The 17,653-nt window shown below is 38.6% G+C and overlaps 2 protein-coding genes across 2 annotated transcripts in view; one reads left to right on the top strand and one right to left on the bottom strand.

Annotated features, from left to right (window-relative positions):
* Positions 1-3,780, top strand: part of LOC122073389 (CLP protease regulatory subunit CLPX1, mitochondrial-like) — a 42,707-nt gene extending 38,927 nt beyond the window's left edge. Inside the window, exon 15 of the mRNA XM_042637970.1 lies at positions 3,513-3,780. Within this exon, the coding sequence (XP_042493904.1) occupies positions 3,513-3,581 (69 nt within the window). The 3' untranslated portion in view covers positions 3,582-3,780. The remainder of the gene's footprint in view (positions 1-3,512) is intronic.
* Positions 3,781-5,660: 1,880 nt separating this feature from the next.
* Positions 5,661-17,653, bottom strand: part of LOC122073606 (vesicle transport protein SFT2B) — a 31,608-nt gene continuing 19,615 nt past the window's right edge. Inside the window, exons 3-6 of the mRNA XM_042638202.1 lie at positions 9,091-9,164; positions 7,861-7,978; positions 7,700-7,758; positions 5,661-6,060 (exon numbers count right to left, since the gene is read on the bottom strand). Of these exons, the coding sequence (XP_042494136.1) occupies positions 5,982-6,060; positions 7,700-7,758; positions 7,861-7,978; positions 9,091-9,164 (330 nt within the window). The 3' untranslated portion in view covers positions 5,661-5,981. The remainder of the gene's footprint in view (positions 6,061-7,699; positions 7,759-7,860; positions 7,979-9,090; positions 9,165-17,653) is intronic.

Here is a 17,653-nt window from a genome sequence, read left to right as displayed (position 1 = left end):
AGAATGGTCCAAGTACAACGAGAAAAATCATCAACAAAATAGCGATGGCCAAAGAGGCAGGTAGTGGGACAAGGTCCTTAAACATCAGTATGCACAATGTGAAAAGGAACAACAGATTTATTACCATGATAAGGATAAGATGAATGACAATGTTTAGCAAAATACATGGTTCACAATGAAATACATAAGAAGAAAAAGATGTAAACAAGTGAGGTAACTGTTTCCTCATAACAGCAAAAGAGGGATGTCCCAAGCACTGATGCCAAAGCATCGTAGAGTCTAAAGAGCTAGCATCACTATGGCCACATGCACAGACTGTGGTGTAGTAAAAAAAGGGTAACTGCGGTTCAAGACGGTATAGGCCGTCATCCTCACGTCCACTGCCAATAATCTTCTTCGTCCCCAAATCCTGAAAAAGGCAATGAGAAGGAAAAAATGTGATACGACAATTTAAGGTTTTAGTTAAAGTGCTCACAGACAATAGATTCAAGGTAAGATTAGGAACATGAAGGATAGAAGCAAGCGAAATAGAAGAGGTAATGGGGATACTGCCTTTACCAGAGATAGAGGAGAAAGTACCATCAGCTACCCAGATCTTATCCTTACTAGAGCAAATGGAGGAGTTAGAGTAATGGGACGTATTGGTCATGTGGTCAGTGGCATCAGAGTTAATGACCCAGGACAGAGCTGTGGAAGGTGCAGAGGTGGTGACATGCATAGCGAAAGCTGAGGCATTCTGTGAGGTAGAGGGGCTATTAAGATGAGACATGAACCGGCGAAGCATTGCAATATCCCCTAGAGGAGCTGATATTTGCTTGTGCGGGGCCTCTAGTGTTAGTCTCTGTCATAGTAGCATGGGCTGTAGCCCCTCCTTTGCGGCCACCACGTGTGCCAGTAGATCCACCACGTATACTAGGACGGCCATGAAGGACCAACACCTCTCTCGAGTGTGACCAGGTTTCCCACAATGATCACACTGTCGTCTTTCTCTGTCATCTCCACGAGATGGCCCTTGACCTCGGCCACCTCCACACCATTCTCTATGAGTAGTGGAGGAAAGAGCAGAGCGCTGAAGTGAAGGTGTAGAATCCATGGCACATCTCCTGGTCTCCTCACTGAGGAGATAGCTACACACCTCATCAAGTGTAGGTAGGGGTGACGGGCCCAAAATCTGTATCTGGATCTGCTCATATGTTGAATTCAGCTCACCTAGAAGAATCAGAACACGCTCTTTCTCAAGAGATCTATAGACCTTGGCTTCATCATCAGGATTGGTCAAATGAAGATCTCGGTAATGATCATATTCCTCACAGAGTCCTATAACAGTATTATAGTAGTCAGAAATGGACTTAGTCCCTTGCTTCATGCAGAGAGCTTGCTGAAGAAGCTGGTAGACCTTCACAGAGTCACTTACTCTATTATAGGTCCTAGAGGCACTATCCCAAATATCCTTGGCAGTTTCCTTCCTTATAAATCTCTTACCTATCTCAGGTTTCATGGAGAAAAATAGCTAAGTCATGATAGTGGAGTTTGCAGTCTTCCATTTTTGGTACCCTGGGTCTGCAATAGCGGGAGCCTTGATAGCCCCAATAATATACCCTAGCTTCCCTCTACTCCGTAGGGATAGCTTCACAAAATGTGACGAATCCAAGTAGTTGGTACTATCCAACTTCACAAGAGAAATATGGGTGTTAGGATTGTCAAAGACAATCGAACTGGGGTTGGTACTACTCGACCCACCCGATGTAGCTTCCAGAGGTTCCATGAGATCAGGCATAATGTAAGGATGCCCCTAAAAAACAATCCAAGAGGGAATCCAAAGCAAGGAGGAATACCAGCCCCCCCCAAAAAAAAACTTTTTCTCGGAACTCAAAAAAAGGACCAGCAAGTTAGTAAACCATAGAGACTTGATGCAAAGCCAATAAAAACCACTTCAACTATGGAGCTTCATCCAACAACCACACACAAGCATCATAGGAGAGAGAACATCTAGCAAACACAACCAACACATACTCTACCATCCATTTCAGACTCTATAACCTAAAAAACCAAAAACTGGCAATACCTGGCAGCAAATAGGAAATGGGGTAGTGCTCCAACAGCACAACAAATCAGGAAGCGAGGCTTGGGGAGTCAAATATAGACCCCTGGGCGATTCTTTTGAGCTATTCCACACTCCCAACTCAGCATGGATGAGAGAGAAAAAAGAAGTCGAACCAGGGGCAGGCTGTAGTGCTGTGGTGGGCTTCTCCTCTCCATGTGAGCTCCAATAAGTGTTTTTAGCCTTCAAATCTCCCTCCAAGTGCCTTCAACGTGTTTCTACAACTCCATTAGTCTTCTTGTATACTTTCTTACATAGTATAGCCTCTAATGGACCCCTCTTTCTTTTAGGGTTCCAAGAGAGACTTAAAGAATGGAAGTAGGAAGATTAGGCGACTCTCAAACCTTTGTACAACTGTGATACCAAATTATAAATAAGAAATACTAAGGTTAGAGATGAGGGAAGAAGATGGAAGAGAGGAAGGAAGAAGAAGGAGAGAAGATGAGAGAAGGAGAAGAGGAAGTGAGAGCAAAACGTGAATGAGCTCGTTGCTCATCTCACCTATATTAGATTCAAATAATGTCTTAGGGAATTACATATTCCTCCCTTAGGGAGGTGAAAGAGAAATAAGGAAAATAAAAGAAATTACATATAAGGACAACTTAACATAAGACAGTTCCTAATGTACTCCTAATACATATATTCTAACAGAACTTGCTTCTGATTTTCGTCAGATTACATGCTTTTCCTGCAAAGAAAAAAATATCTTGGGAACCATTATGAAATGGATATGGCTAATGAATCCCAAAGAAACTTGGACTTTTGATTCGTGTCCTGACTTCTATACTTGAGCCATTGGTGCAGGTTTGGGGACCATATATGTGAGACCCAAATTGGTTACTTTTTTGCATGCATGTCAGTAGAGAATCTTGTGGAAAAGCTTGAAATAAATAATTTACATTCTACATAATACTGACACATTTGCTCTTTGCCAACTCAATGTGGGCTTTGTCCCAACTTCCTAGGAGTTTGAAGAGTTGTTTCTACCTCATTTACCACTCTCTCTCTCATCCCTTTTTTCAAAGTTGGTAATTAACTCCAGGGATAGCTTTGCTGGCAAGGATCAACACTTTGCAGTTAAGAGGTTATGAGTCTGTCTCCTTGGGGCCTATATATAGAAAAAATTGGGGATGGGGCCTGGGATTTCAAAAACCCGGTCCAGCCTGGCCCTTTTGCACCCTTGCTTTTATTTGTGAAGTGAAATGCTAGCATTACAGGTTAAGGTGCTCTCAGCCACCCAATTCAGTGTCACCTTGCAATTCAGTTCAGGGTGACAGGCACCACTGATTTGGGAAGCTGAGAGTACCTGCAAGGCTCTTAAGGCCATAACGTTGCATTTTTCCTGTGACACCCAGCCAACTTGACATAGACTCAAGTGGTTATGGTTGACTTGTGCTTTTAATGATTGCAGAGGAGCGGTGACATAGTGGAGGGAGAGTTGGAGGGAGAACAAGAGGTCTCGTCAGCCATGAGCATGTAGCTATTGTTGCCATATGTAAAATTTCCTATTTATATGTGTAAATTGTAATTTGGTGTAGTCATCTCTTGTAGAGCAGCAAGCCTTCTGTTCAATGGAAGGGGGGGGGGGAATGAAAATGTTAACATGCGCATTTAGAAACTGTAGCTTGTATAATTCTTTTTTCTCATTTTGGAAAAGGGATTCTAAGTTTAGAGATCCATATCTCATAATGTGCAAAATTCGATTCCCTTTTCTTGTGGGATTGCGTAGGTGAGAAGGGAGGAAGTTGGCATCACCTTCAGTAGCATCGAACCAACCATGCTGAAACTTGGAAGATGGAGACTGGGCTACCCTAGAAAGCATTCCGGTTTTCCTTTTTTTTTTGGTTAGAACTGTCTATTACAGTATTTGCTGCCATTGTCAGCGTCATCAGTCCTCACCAGACACCCTTATTCCCTCCCCCATGGGTTTTTGAAAGGATAAAGTGAAATAATATGATCATATGAATCTTTAAGACAATATCAGTAACTTCAGAAGTGGAGTTGTGATCATATATGATGCTCGACAGTCTTTGCAGTTCCATCTTGCATGGTGCCATAGATTCTGAAGGTGTAATTCTCTGCTCAATGAATTTGTCTATGCAGCAAGATCCTCGACCACTCATCTTCGCTGTTCTTGTTCTTGTGGGATTGCACTTAGTACAATATAGTATGGTGTTCTCATATCCATGCTGGCTGGCTTTAACTGAAAAGAGTTTAGAATTGATAAATATGTAGCTTGTATACAGGTGATTAAATGGAAAGGGAAGAAGTTAGATGACTACAAACTTGGTATGCTAGGGTTAAAAATAATAAAAAGGAGGTGAGAGTAGCAGTAATAAAGATTGGACTAAAAAAAAAAAAAAAATGCAAAAAAATAGTTAATAATCAAAGTGCTTATAATAATTGTGCCATGTGAAACAATTGAGACAATTTTGACAACTGGATAGATAGTAAATGAGTTGAATTAACCATGTGTCAAGCTCACTAGATGATTTGAAGACAAGACCACTGAAGGCCCTACTTCTAAAAGAAGTAGCAAAATATATGTAAGGCAATAAAGATGATTCGAACCATATCAGAGCCCCCAGCCCCAATAAAGGCTTGAAAAAAAAAAGGATGTCTAGCCAGATTTGATCCAAACGTCTGCTAGGATGAGTTCTAATCTGCTAAGATTAGTTCGGCGACTAAAGATCGTGATCCCAAAATATATGTATAGCAATCTCAAGGCGAGTGAATGATTTATTTATAAAATACTTGAACAAATAAGAAGAAAAAAGTGACTAAAGGCTTTTGGCTGCTCCTTTTCTTTGCCGCCCAACTCTTCTTTCATCTTGTTTTAAGACTCATGGCTTGCTCCCATTTTCAGAGAGAGGGGTTTGAAAGACCCATATTGCCTCTATTCCAGATGAAATTTTACATGAGGAAATGGTACTTTAGAACTTACCAGTCTGCAAAATCTGGACGCCACCATCTCATCTCCCATAAGGTAGATATTCGGATTGCCTTAACAAGCTTATCAAGACGGGCCATTCTGAATAGTTTTACGCATAATAAAAATTACATAATCACATTATGGGTGGATACAGACACTCCAATCCTTGTGCAATTTAAATTTAGGTCACATGTAGTATTTAGATTTGGGTTACTGTATGTGTCAGTAAGTTATTCTTTATTGTACTAATTCTTGATTGGATGGATTCAGATCAGACAAGAATTAGCTTGACAAAGGGTGATTAGGGGAGGGGGACGGGAGGGGAGGGGAGGGGAGGGGAGTGGGCGGGTGGGGACGAGGTGAAAACAAGAGGCTTAAACCCAAGACCTCAAGGGAGCCTGTAATGAAAAAGCTCAATCACAGTAGCTGCACAGCTCAGGTCGCTGTGTTCTGGTTATATACCAACACATTCCAAAGTGAAAAATTGGCTCTCCCAAAAATTAAAAATATGTAAAATTGGCAACCCTAGCGCTATCAAATCCAGCTTTAGACCATACTCCCACTCGACAACCTTCATGATCAATCCGAGGGGAGATGGCTTCGGCTGCCACATGTTTGGACTCACACTGGGAACGTACCTCCACAAGATGAATTAAAGAACACAAATTTTTGAGACAGAAAGAGAGAGAGGAGAGGGGACTCAGAACTCTGTTAATGATAACAAGACAGCAATGCCAAGTTACAACCCACCTAAAAAGAAAAAGAACATTATATATTGAGACCGCAGCCCCGCTCAAATTTTCCACATCTTGGAAGGGACTTTAAAGGTTTACATATTCTGTGTGTATATCCTGTGTAAAGGCACAACAGTACAGCGTCTAATTTTCGCAGTCAGAGAACTCCACAATAAAACCTTGTGTAAGCTGGGATGGTTCTGCAACCAGTATCTCACCATTCAGTATCAAAGCAAGCTACCATGACTTTTGAGACCATGGATCGGGCAAATGGAATGTAGCTCAAGCTATACCTGAAACAGTCAATTAAATAGGATCATAACATGAAGATGACAAGGTAAGGAGAGATTACACCACATGGCACGATAAATCAACTTACTGCATTGCAACTATGAGGTAAAATGTAAAGATCCGGCTCACCAACCATGGTTGGAAAAGAAAATAAAAGAGGGGAGGGGCACATTTTGTCATGAGATAGAATGAAAGTCTCAAGTGGGTCGAAAAATCAATTGTTTTGAACAATGTGAAACAAAAATACAAGGGAAGAGTCCAACACATGCTGGACTATATGGACTGGATGAATCACTAAATCTGACAATCTGACAATCTGCCATGTGGTCAATCTAGACCAATCCATCCAATATTCAAAATGACTAAACCATACCCACCAGTTGGCAGACATAGCCATCAGAAAACAGTTTTATTGATGGATGAAGGTTTGTAATGAAGCACAAACTACAGAAATGCTCATATCAAACAATGGTTGACCCATAGATGCTCAACAAACACAGAAGAATCAGAAATAGATCAAATAAGCAAAATGGAGACGAACATCACTATACCTAGTGAGGATCCATAACCTGCCACATGATGTCAAAGACGATCCCACATCCGTCTCATTGGTAAAATTTCAGCCCTAGGTGAGCAAAGGACGTGGCTCAAAATTGCAAAGGTGTCATTTTGTAGTTTTACCTTCATTTACTTCTCATGACAATTTCACAATTCGTTTTTAGCCAGAGTGAACTGAGCCACTAATATTATTTATTTTGTGAGGAAATAAATCCTGTGAGATGGAGGTCCTCCATCACATGGGTCAAACCATGTACCACCACATGGCAGGTCAGGAAGCTTTAAACATTACTAGTTCCCATGACAAATAACCTGACCTAGCAAAATAAAAAATTAGAATAATTGAAGAGAAAAGCAACCTGTATGGTAGAAAGATTCCCAGTCAATCCTTCGCTAAATACTGAAATACCTGAGTTATAAAGGGTGGTGAGATGCATGCATCTAAGACACCTAACTGGAGTGAGGCATACTTATATACATGCACATATTTATGTGCGTTATGTACCAGTATACATGAATTTTGACACACAAACATCTACATGTAGATTACATCTACATATAATCCATCCAACTGTCTGGCAAATCAGACAGTTGGATAGATTAGTTGAATAAAGTTAAGTTTGAATACCATGCATTTAGCTTTCTCGCTTGTATATCAATGATTGTCCACAGTAGAATTCTCAAACCATATTTTAGAACCGTATGTAAACACCTGGTTGCAATATATTTCAGCAGAAACTCACCAACAACAGTAGTAGTCCACAAAATTTGATGGCAGATGTTTATAACCATGAGTCGTGTGTGTAAAAAAAAATTCTTAACATACACTTGCATGTTATGCAAGCAATCAGCTAAAAAATTAATAAAAACAGTAACGCTATCATACATGCTTGCTTCAATCTGGCAAGCGCTTGGTGCAGCAGAATGGATGAATCCAGAATGCTAAAAGATGCACCCACATGAAACAGTTCAATATCACTGTTAAAGATGAACATGTTGAACAGACACAAGATACATAGATAGATAGAGAGAGAGAGAGAGAGAGAGAGAGAGAGAGTGTAAATGTCTAATGGAAAGCCTTACCATACTAGTGCACCAAACTCTAACATGATCGCGAAAAGTGTCAAGAACTTGTTATGGACCTGATTCATGGCAACGGATGAAAATAAGAGGCCAAGAACTAGAGAAATCTAATCAGGACAAGTAGATTACAAGGTTCACAGCATACAGTTGGAGAGACTTACATAAAGAGCACAAAACAGTGCAATGATGATACTAGCAAGGTATATGGCTGTTGCGTAAATACGAACAGGATCAAGCATCATTGTCACTTGCCGTTTGGGGCCAATAAGGAAGGCTGTGCTGGCACACAAAATACTCTACTTTAGAATCGGGAAGGCAAAAATAGAAATAGCATTGGCACAGAGAAGAAATAGGCACAGCTGGTATTTCCATCGCAAGTAATGTAGAAAGGATTCAAAACTGAACACCTCACTGGGGGCTGGGGGACTGCAGATCATACTTGTCAAGGTTTGTTTTTTTTTTTTTTTTTTTTAATGTAAGAGATGCTGTTTCTAGCCCTCTTAATGTATTGCATACAGAAAGAAGTAGACTGTAATACATGGGATAAAATGAATGTAAAAAAAGAGGGATTGACAGTTACAGTTCACACCAAAGCTTCCTCACACTTGAATCAACCCTCGTTCGAGTGACTTTCACTTCAATTCTAGACTTCTGGTAACTCCTACTTCACAGGCATGTAATTCTGGCAACATTCTTCTTCTGTGCTGCTATGCTATCTATGTCCATTGTTTGCTTTTCTTTTATTTTTTCTTGAGGTACTGATATATCATTAATAGATCAATGGATAAAAAAAAAATACTAGGGTGCCTAGGCAACCCGTTGTTGCCTTGACAACTATGGTGCAAATAACAAAACACTATTGAGCAAATTCAAGTCATAGAAAAGATGCCTCACAAAAAAGAAAGAAAATAATAAATGATACTTAATTTTCCCCTTTTAATTCATGAAACCAATTTTTTGTTTTCACACACCCACAGGGAATTAGAAACATTACAACAATAGCCATATTCTCCCATTTTTTTTTAAAGTCAATGAGATTTGAAGATTTTAAGCTGGATTAAGTGACCCATAATGAACTAGAACATAGATATTTCATCACAAAGTAAAATAAAATAAACCATTACATAATCTTTATTCAAATTTGTGAGGGAAAACTATATGCAAGTACATCAAACACAACAAGGACAACCAAAAGGACCCAACTCCACTCCAGACACTATTAAGTGAAACTATACCCTAATAACCAGAAACAAAATATTCGATCCTCAGAGGACTAATTGGTTGAAAAACAAACACTACCTTGGCACCAAAAGAAATATTAGATAAAGCAAAAACACTTCACTGCAAAGCCTAGCCTCACATAGTTTAAGATCATAAATTTGAGTACAAACCTCCCAAGTGAAAGCAGATTGCCAAAGGTGAATGTTATCCCAAACTTGATTGGGTTGAAGAAGACAAGCATTGACTGCCATCCAAAGAAAGAGTTAAAATGCCACTTATTACTCCCAAGGACTACCATCTCTGAAAATACAAATAATTAGCCAGATTGCGCAGAAAAAACCATACAAATAAAAAGATATATCAATACCATGAGTATTATGTGCAGAAAAAACCATACAAATAAAAAGAAATATCAATACCATGAGTATTACTTCTATTCGGTACTAAATTGTACAGATACAATCGAAGTTTCCAAAATACATTCATAGGCACCTCACTGGCTAGTTGCTATTTCCTGACTGGATAGTTGTTTTATTGGATCACACAAAAACAGGGTTCAATGGTCAATTAGAGCGATGGAGATCAACCTTGGAATCAAGAGGCTTTTGGATAAGTGGAACAAAAAACAAAGCATGTGATGTGTAACTTTAGTCACACTGATAGATAACGACGCAGTGAGAATTTCAGATATTTAGGATCTATCATAAATAAATAAGGCGATATAGAGAATGATGTGCCATATAGAATTAAAATGGGATGGACAAATTGGAGAGGTACGTTTGGAGTTTTGTGTGATCGACGTATCCTTGTAAAACTTATAGGAAAAATTTATAGGACAATAGTATGCTCTGCCATGATGTATAGAGTAAAATGTTGTGCAGTTAAAAAGCGGCATATTGATAAGCAGTGTAGCGGAAACAAGAATGTTAAGATGGATGTCTGGGAAAACTAAGAAGGATAAGGTAAGGAATGAACGTATTAGAAAGGATTTGGGAGTTTTTCCAATTCATGAAAGGCATTAAGAAAGTCGTTTGAGATGGTATGACCATGTTCAACGGAGACCATTGCACCGGTAAGAAGGAGCAATCTGATCCAGATAGAAGGATTTAAAAGAGCTAGGGGCAGGCCAAAAATGACCAGGTAGGAAAGAGATGCACAAATTAGGCCTTGAATAGAGCAGATTGGAGGGCTAGGATCCAGGTAGAGGACCCCATCTAGTTGTGCTCTACTCCGTCATTGTTTTTTATCATCATTTTTTTTTTTTTGGTCCCTACTAAGATCCATGTAGCTGATCCCATTAAGTTATGAAAAGGCCTTGTGTTAAAAATTGCCTTGAAATTGAGGTCACTGCCTCAATGACCATGCAGACAAATAAGCAGTAACAACAGGCACATGTGAGGCACATAGAGCAATAATCTCATATTAAAATGACTAGTCATACCCTAGTACATACATTTATCATCTCAGGTACAACCATACTAGTCAGGAGTTTTTTACTGTTGACCAGTCAATCAATTAGGACTGACTAGGCATCCTGTGTTTAGACATTGCTCTCTGGTACATGGTCTTTTGTATGTCATGTCTCCTTTCACTAATGAACATTTGGGTGCAAAGAATGTAAAAGCTCTATGGGAGATTAGAGTAAAAGAACTTGGCACTGAACCTATTCAACAAGATGCCAGGTTTTAGAATTTCTTGTACTGAAGCTTATTGTGTTTCCCCTTAAGTAGGCTTTTCCTTGTTGGCTTAAGCCTCTCCCCACCCCCTTTTTCCCCCTTTATATATTCTTCTCCTCTTGGTAATGAATTATTTTATTTATCAAAAAAAAAAAAAACGCTTATTGTGTATCTGCACCACTATTTGAAAATCTTGACAATAAAACTTCCTAACAAAATGATTTTCCATTCATTAGTAATTCTTCTAAGATATACGTTTAATTAATTATTTATATTTACCATATAAACATTGTCAAATGTTTTATAGTTGGCAGAGCCTAGGCATCAACCAGTCACCCATTCCCTTAGCAGGGTCAAAACTAGCCGTCGATTAACCTCCTCAACAATTTTTTTTTTTTTTTAAGTGACCAAAATTTTGATGCAAAACAACAGCCAAAGTAAAGCATACACTACAAAGGAATCCTAGATCGACTGCATCCAACCTCAAGAGTTCATTTAGGAGGATCCCCATGTCTTTCAATGCAATAGCAACTCAGTGATGTCGAGAGTTCAAAGGGAGGATATTGCCACTAATGACCTCAATGCATTGTAATGAAATTTAGCTGTCTCTTGTGATTGCATGGCCTTTGCAGTGCAGGCTGTACCTCTATTTGCTTTTTGTTATGCAGCTCCATGGCCATAAGCCCAAAAACAGAGCTCAATTTAATCCTAGCCTACATCATGGACCATATTTTCTGGATAAAATGGCAACATAGTTGTCACGGCGACTCAAGGCATTACAGGGGCTCTGGATGCAAGGGGACACCAACAAAGCTACCAAGGTGCCCGTCTAGGTGACCAAGTCGACCACAGTTGTCAAGGTGCCTAAAGGCCTAGGCGACGCCTTGACAACCATGATGGCAACCCATGTATAATGGAGTCTTTTCTTTTAGTCCACTCAGTCAAAAGTCAATAGAATCACTATTAATCCTATCAACTCCACCAGTGTTTAATGTTTGCGGTCCCAAAACCAGACAAAAGAGGGTTGGTGCGTCATGTCAACAACTGGCTTTGTAACAATATTAGCCAAAACCCTTTTGTATAGATCCAAGAATTTTGTATTGCAGACCTTATGTGCTAAGGTGTCCACAGGACGCAACGCGCTGCACTATAGCCTGCGTGTAATGGATAGCGACCTCGGGGTCGCTAGGGCATCCCCTGTAACTATGCATTGGTCCATCACCCATTTGCAGTGACAAGTGGTCAAAGGTTCTCACACCATAGACGACTGCAAGTAAAAAAACTAGTCCAAAAGTGTAGGATTAGATTAGCATCTTGGAACATACGAACTTTAATTGGAATGAGTTTAAAATTGATGGATATAATAGTAATAAGAAGAATTAACATAGCTTGTATACAAGAGACTAGATGGAGGGGTAAAAAAGCTAAGGAATTAGATGCCAATAAACTTTGATATAAAGATGATAAAAGTAATGAAAAATGGGGTGAAAATAGAAGCAGATAAGGATTTAACAAATCATGTTGTAGATGTTAAATGAATTGTTGATAACATAATATCCATCAAGCTCATGGAGAAAAAGAGGTTATCAGTATAATTAGTGCTTCACACCCTAAATTGGATTGATGAAAATACCATAAACAATTTTGGGAATTCATGGATACAATAGTAAAAAGAATTAGTAAATGAAAAAAAAAAAAAAAACAATTATTATTATGTAGAAACGCAACCCTAAAACGATGCAGAAGATAATGGAAAAACAAGAACAAGCAATGCACACAGATTTACGAGGTTCGGCAAGATTGCATACGTCCTCGGTGAGATGAGATCCTGCTTCACTATCAATAGAGAATAGGGTTACAATGCTCGTCCTCACACCTCTCAGTATTGCTTGCATTACAGAGAAAGAAACCCTCGCTAAAAATATATAGCGAAAACCCCTAATCCGGAAAGTACAAAACTGCGGGACCGCCGTCCTACCTATTGAGGCACCTGCACTAGTATTTCTTGGATTAAACTGTGACGGAATACAAGACATTGTACACCAACATTATTATAGGAGGAGAACTAAATGGACTAGTTAGAAGAGATAGTAGAGGTTATGAAAGAATTTATCAAGGATATGATTGAAGATTGGAGTGAGGAGGGGGCTTCAGTTTTAGAATTTGATGTGACTTATGATTTATCAATAGTAAACACATGCTTTGAAAGAGAGAACATTTAATAAAATTCAAAAGTGAGCAAAATAGTATCCAAATATACCTCTTTCTAACTAGAAGGTTAGAGGTTATAATGTAAACATTGTAGGATTATTCAAAAGGAGAACTTAACCACACAATATAGATTAACGGTAATATGTGTTTTAAAACGCTGCCATAGTAAATGTGAGATTATTTCCCTAGGATAAGGTTGTGGAATTTAAAAGGAAAAAATTTGAAGACATTTACTGATAAATTAGTAACACTACCAAGGCAGGACTTCAACAAAGACACTAATAAGATGTGGAACAAGATGGCTACTTAGATTAAGAATGTAACTAAAAAAGTTATAGGCAACTCTAGAGGAAAGAGACATTCATCTAGTGAAACTTTGTGGTGGCATGACGATGTTCAAGAAATTATTATGGATAAGAAAACTAGTTTTAAAACTTGGCAAAAGACTAAGAAAGAGGAGGATTTAAGAAGGTAGAAATTTGCAAGAAATGAAGTATAGAAATAGATGACGTAGGAGCATATTGGTCCTCTCCACCATAGCCAACTCCACTTAAGTGAGTCGGTTATGGTGTGGGCATTATTGTAATCTCTCTCTCTCTCTCTCTCTCTTCTATTATAAATAAAGGTCTTGGATCATAGTCCAATCATTACAGTCCTAACCTATTCTGTTAACACGCCTCCTAAAATCTGATCTAGGTTAACCCTTCCATCCTCTTTATCGCCTCTCTCCTCTCTCCTCTTCCCCCTTTTTCTCTTTTGATTGTCATCTCCTTTCTCAAAGGGCAGCATTAATGAGGTGATCCATGGATCTAATTGCTGCCCTTGTAATACCCCACCCACCTACGTATTGTGGATAAATATTAGTATTAATATAATAATTATCAACAGACAAAAGGGGGAGGGAGGCGGTTAATATTAATAGAAAGGGAGGGAGAGAGAGCCACATAGAAGGAGGTCGTAGCTGGAGAGTTAAATAATAATAATAACAAAGGGGAAGGCAGTTAAAATGTTTGTACAATAAAGAGAAAAAGACGGGGAGAGAGAGAGTGAAACACAGGAAGAAGGAGAGAGGAAAGGGAGGAATTGAAAGACAGAGGATGGTTCAGGTAAAGTTTTCTTATTCTTTTATTGGCTTCCTATTTTGTTAAGACAAAAAAAAAAAAAGTGAAAGAAAAGAGAGAAAAACAAGGAGAGAATTGGAGAGAAAGAAGGAAAAAAAAAAAAAGAAGAACTGATCATAGTTAAAGAAGAGAAAAATAAAATAGAAAAAGGAAAGAGAGGATGTTGTCTCATAGAGATAAAATAGGAAATAAATAGGAAATTAAGTATGTTGTATTGTGGAGATAAAATAGGGAGAAGGAGATGGGAAGGGAAAACCCGTGAGAGAAAAGGAGAGAAGGGGAGAGAGGTTTGTGTGTAGTGTCCTATATATATATATATATATATAGAGAGAGAGAGAGAGAGAGAGAGAGAGAGAGAGAGAGAGAGAGAGAGAGAGAGAAGAAGAAGAAGGATAAATAAAGTTACACTTTATATGTATTGAAACCCTAAGAAAATTATTGTTTTCTTATATAGGTAGCAATGCCAATGGGTGCGTGGAGCATTGGCTGGAATTTCTGAGTTAATTGATTGAAATATAAGTGGAACTTGACATGATTCACCTATGTATTGATGCACATGCTTATTTATGTGATTTTATACATGGATTATATGAATGAAAAGTTAAGAAAAGATGGTTTATGTTTGTAAATTGAGAATGATGCATGGAAATGTTCAAGGAAATAGAATGTAAGCAAATAAAAGGATGGATGACTGTGTGACATGATTGCAACCCTTTCCAACAGGGGTGAGGTGTTGATGAGGCATATGTATATGTTTATGTTCCTCGCTTAGCCGTAGGATGCTCCGTCTAGCCAATGGAATGGCCCATCTGGGATGGGATGAGATATGATGTGCCACCTAGCCCGTGGTTTCGCGTATGTGTACCACCTAGCCCGTGGTTATGAGGCTGGACTGTGACTGTTTGATGCACGAGATGTCTCACATTTATGATTATAGTTGGCAGTATGTCCCAATCACTTAAAGGAAGAATCCATAATTTTAAAGTCTAAAGTGACGGTTAATGATTATATTTAAGAATGTGTATGAAAATGTTTATGAAAATAAAGGTTACGCCAAAGAACGAGAAGGTAAGAGTAAAGTCAAGAAACTACCCAGTGAGGCGATATGCTATTTATGTTCAGAGTGTTTTATGAATATTTGGACTTATCATGTTTTATATCATGGAAAGGTTATGCATGTATTTGAAAATTTTATGGATAACTGTATTTTGTATCATATGTGGTTGTGCCATGTTTTGTCTTACTAAGCTGTATAGCTCATTCCATTATTTATTTCCCACAAATCACTAGAGGTGTGATCTGTCTCAAAAGGAGAGCCAGTTGTGCAGGTGTCGCTTACTTCTTGGGACTATGTTGGAGATGTATATTTTGTTGAACTTTCAGTCAGAGGATTCATTTAATTGAAATACTGAGTTTTAAATCATAAATAATAGATTGATTACAATAAATAAATTCTACTGTAGTAGTTGTAACAAAACCTGTGAGTTATTGGTTAAAGATTTTGTGATCATCTTGGATCACTGCCCGCGAGGGCAGCACCATACCTGTTACTTGGGTTTGGGGCGTTATAGCCCTAGATCTTACCTCAAACAAATCATGAAATAGTTGTCTTCTTGGATTGAGAGCTGTTGCCCCTCTTCTGCGACTTTTGGACTCTTCACCTCTGAGGATCAATTCTTCTCTCTTAATGAAGATCGAGTCTTCCCTTAATTGAAGAATCATATTTTTGCATCTTTTGGGCAGCATTTGTCACCATCTACTACAACAATCGGAAACCTTTTGATCCCTTTTGATTTCTCTTTTTAGGGTTTTCTTCCAAAACTCTGACAAAATTGATTTGGGACCATTCCTTTTCAGTTAGGGCTGATATTTGGAGGGAAGTTTTGCCATACCTAGAGAACTCGAGCCAAGTTATATATAAAGGATGAGGTCTCTTACATTTACTAATATAAAATATTTTTTAGGTATCATTATATCATATCGGTATCTAATATATACGATACATATTGGTTAGTATCAGTGGATACGGAAGGATACTTAAAACCTTGGAAGTAGCTCCGATACATGATATGTGAGAGAAAGTTGCTAAAGGTGGCATGACATTGTGCAACAAAAGCCTTTGAATGCTCAAATATTGAAGGAGCTAAGAGATTCAAGGGTAGGCCTACAATGACTCTAGGAGAAGTAGGGAGGAAAGACACACATAGCTTAGGACTAGTAACAAGTATGGCTTTGCATAGAGTTGATCGGTGAAAAAGGATGCATGGAGCTAACCCCATTTAATTGGGATAAGAATGAGTTGAGTTGTATTTATCCTTATCTAAAGACGTAATGTTCACTGTTTTAATTTTGTTTCCTTTTATTTAGATAGTTCTAAGAATGCATTTTGTATTACATACGATATAGATGAGTCATATGACTCATATGTAAATTTTTAGGCTTGCCATGTCAGGCAATCATATTGCCATGTCAGTCAATCATATGTTAGACACTGAGAAATATATCTGTGGCCTTATAGGTATCACAATGTGGAGTTCAGTTTATCTCAAACCTCTAATTCAAGATTAGCCAGACGAATTATTCACAAAAATTTCGTCTTTGAAATATGATTGATGGAATTACTTATATTATAAACAACAATAACAACAAACTCGGCCTTATCCCAATATGGAATTACTATAATCTTACCACAAAAATCAGCAATCCAAGAGGAAATTTTGGATATATATCCCATTGCATCAAATGAGATGTGCACAAGGCCTTACATAAGCTTATAAGACTTCCAATTACATGAATACACATGATAATCTTTAAGAACTTCTACTTTCACTTACACACTCCTATACATGAATCATACATAAAAATATTTGCTTTTCTTTTATTGGGCGACTAAAAATTCATTACCAAAAGGGAAGAGAAAAAACAAGGAAGCGCCATAAAAGGGGGGGGGGACAACACAATGCTACCAAAACAAAGAGAAACAAAGCACATCCCTCAAGAAGAGGTGACAAAGAGATGGAGTAGGGAGGAAGGGAGGCCCCGAGAGGCAACAATATGTCTCTTCCTTGGGGAGTTATCACATCTAAAAGAGAACACCGAAACTATACTTTTGACACCAAACACTATAAATTGGTGTAAGGATCTTGAATTAGAGCTCCATTTCCTGAGATTACACTCCGTCCAAATATGTAAGACGGCCGTTTCAAATGATAGTTTTCCCACCATATCACAGAGACTTACCAACAACTGTCATGTCCACCCAAATCCATTCCCTCTAAGAAGGTAAAATCCTTCTCCTTGATAAACATTAAAAGCCCATTCCAAATCGAGAACAAGACCATTCCAAATCTAGAACAAGACCATTCCAAATCGAGAACAAGGGACAAGCGACTAAGAGATGATCAACATATTTAGAGGCATTCCAGCAAAGACAGTAGGCTGAGAAGATTGGAATCTACTGGTGAATGAGAAAAGACTGCGTTGGGAGGCAATTTGAGAGGGCCTTCCAAAGAGAGAAGGTGTGGTGGGGGATGTGGTCCTTAAACCAAACCAACTTGCGCCAAGGAGTGATAGGGCCACAAGTTTTGATTATATCCTAGGCCGGCTTGGAAATAAAAAAGCTCGAACAAGGAGACCAAACCCCAATCTCACCTCTAGGTCTTCTTAGGATTCTAAAGCACTCCAAATGGCAGCCATTTTTTTTTTTTGGGGGGGGGGGGGGGGGG

The sequence above is a fragment of the Macadamia integrifolia genome, chromosome 3 (assembly GCF_013358625.1).
Source record: "Macadamia integrifolia cultivar HAES 741 chromosome 3, SCU_Mint_v3, whole genome shotgun sequence".
Taxonomy (NCBI): Eukaryota; Viridiplantae; Streptophyta; class Magnoliopsida; order Proteales; family Proteaceae; genus Macadamia; species Macadamia integrifolia.
This window is presented reverse-complemented; position numbering and strand designations above follow the sequence as displayed.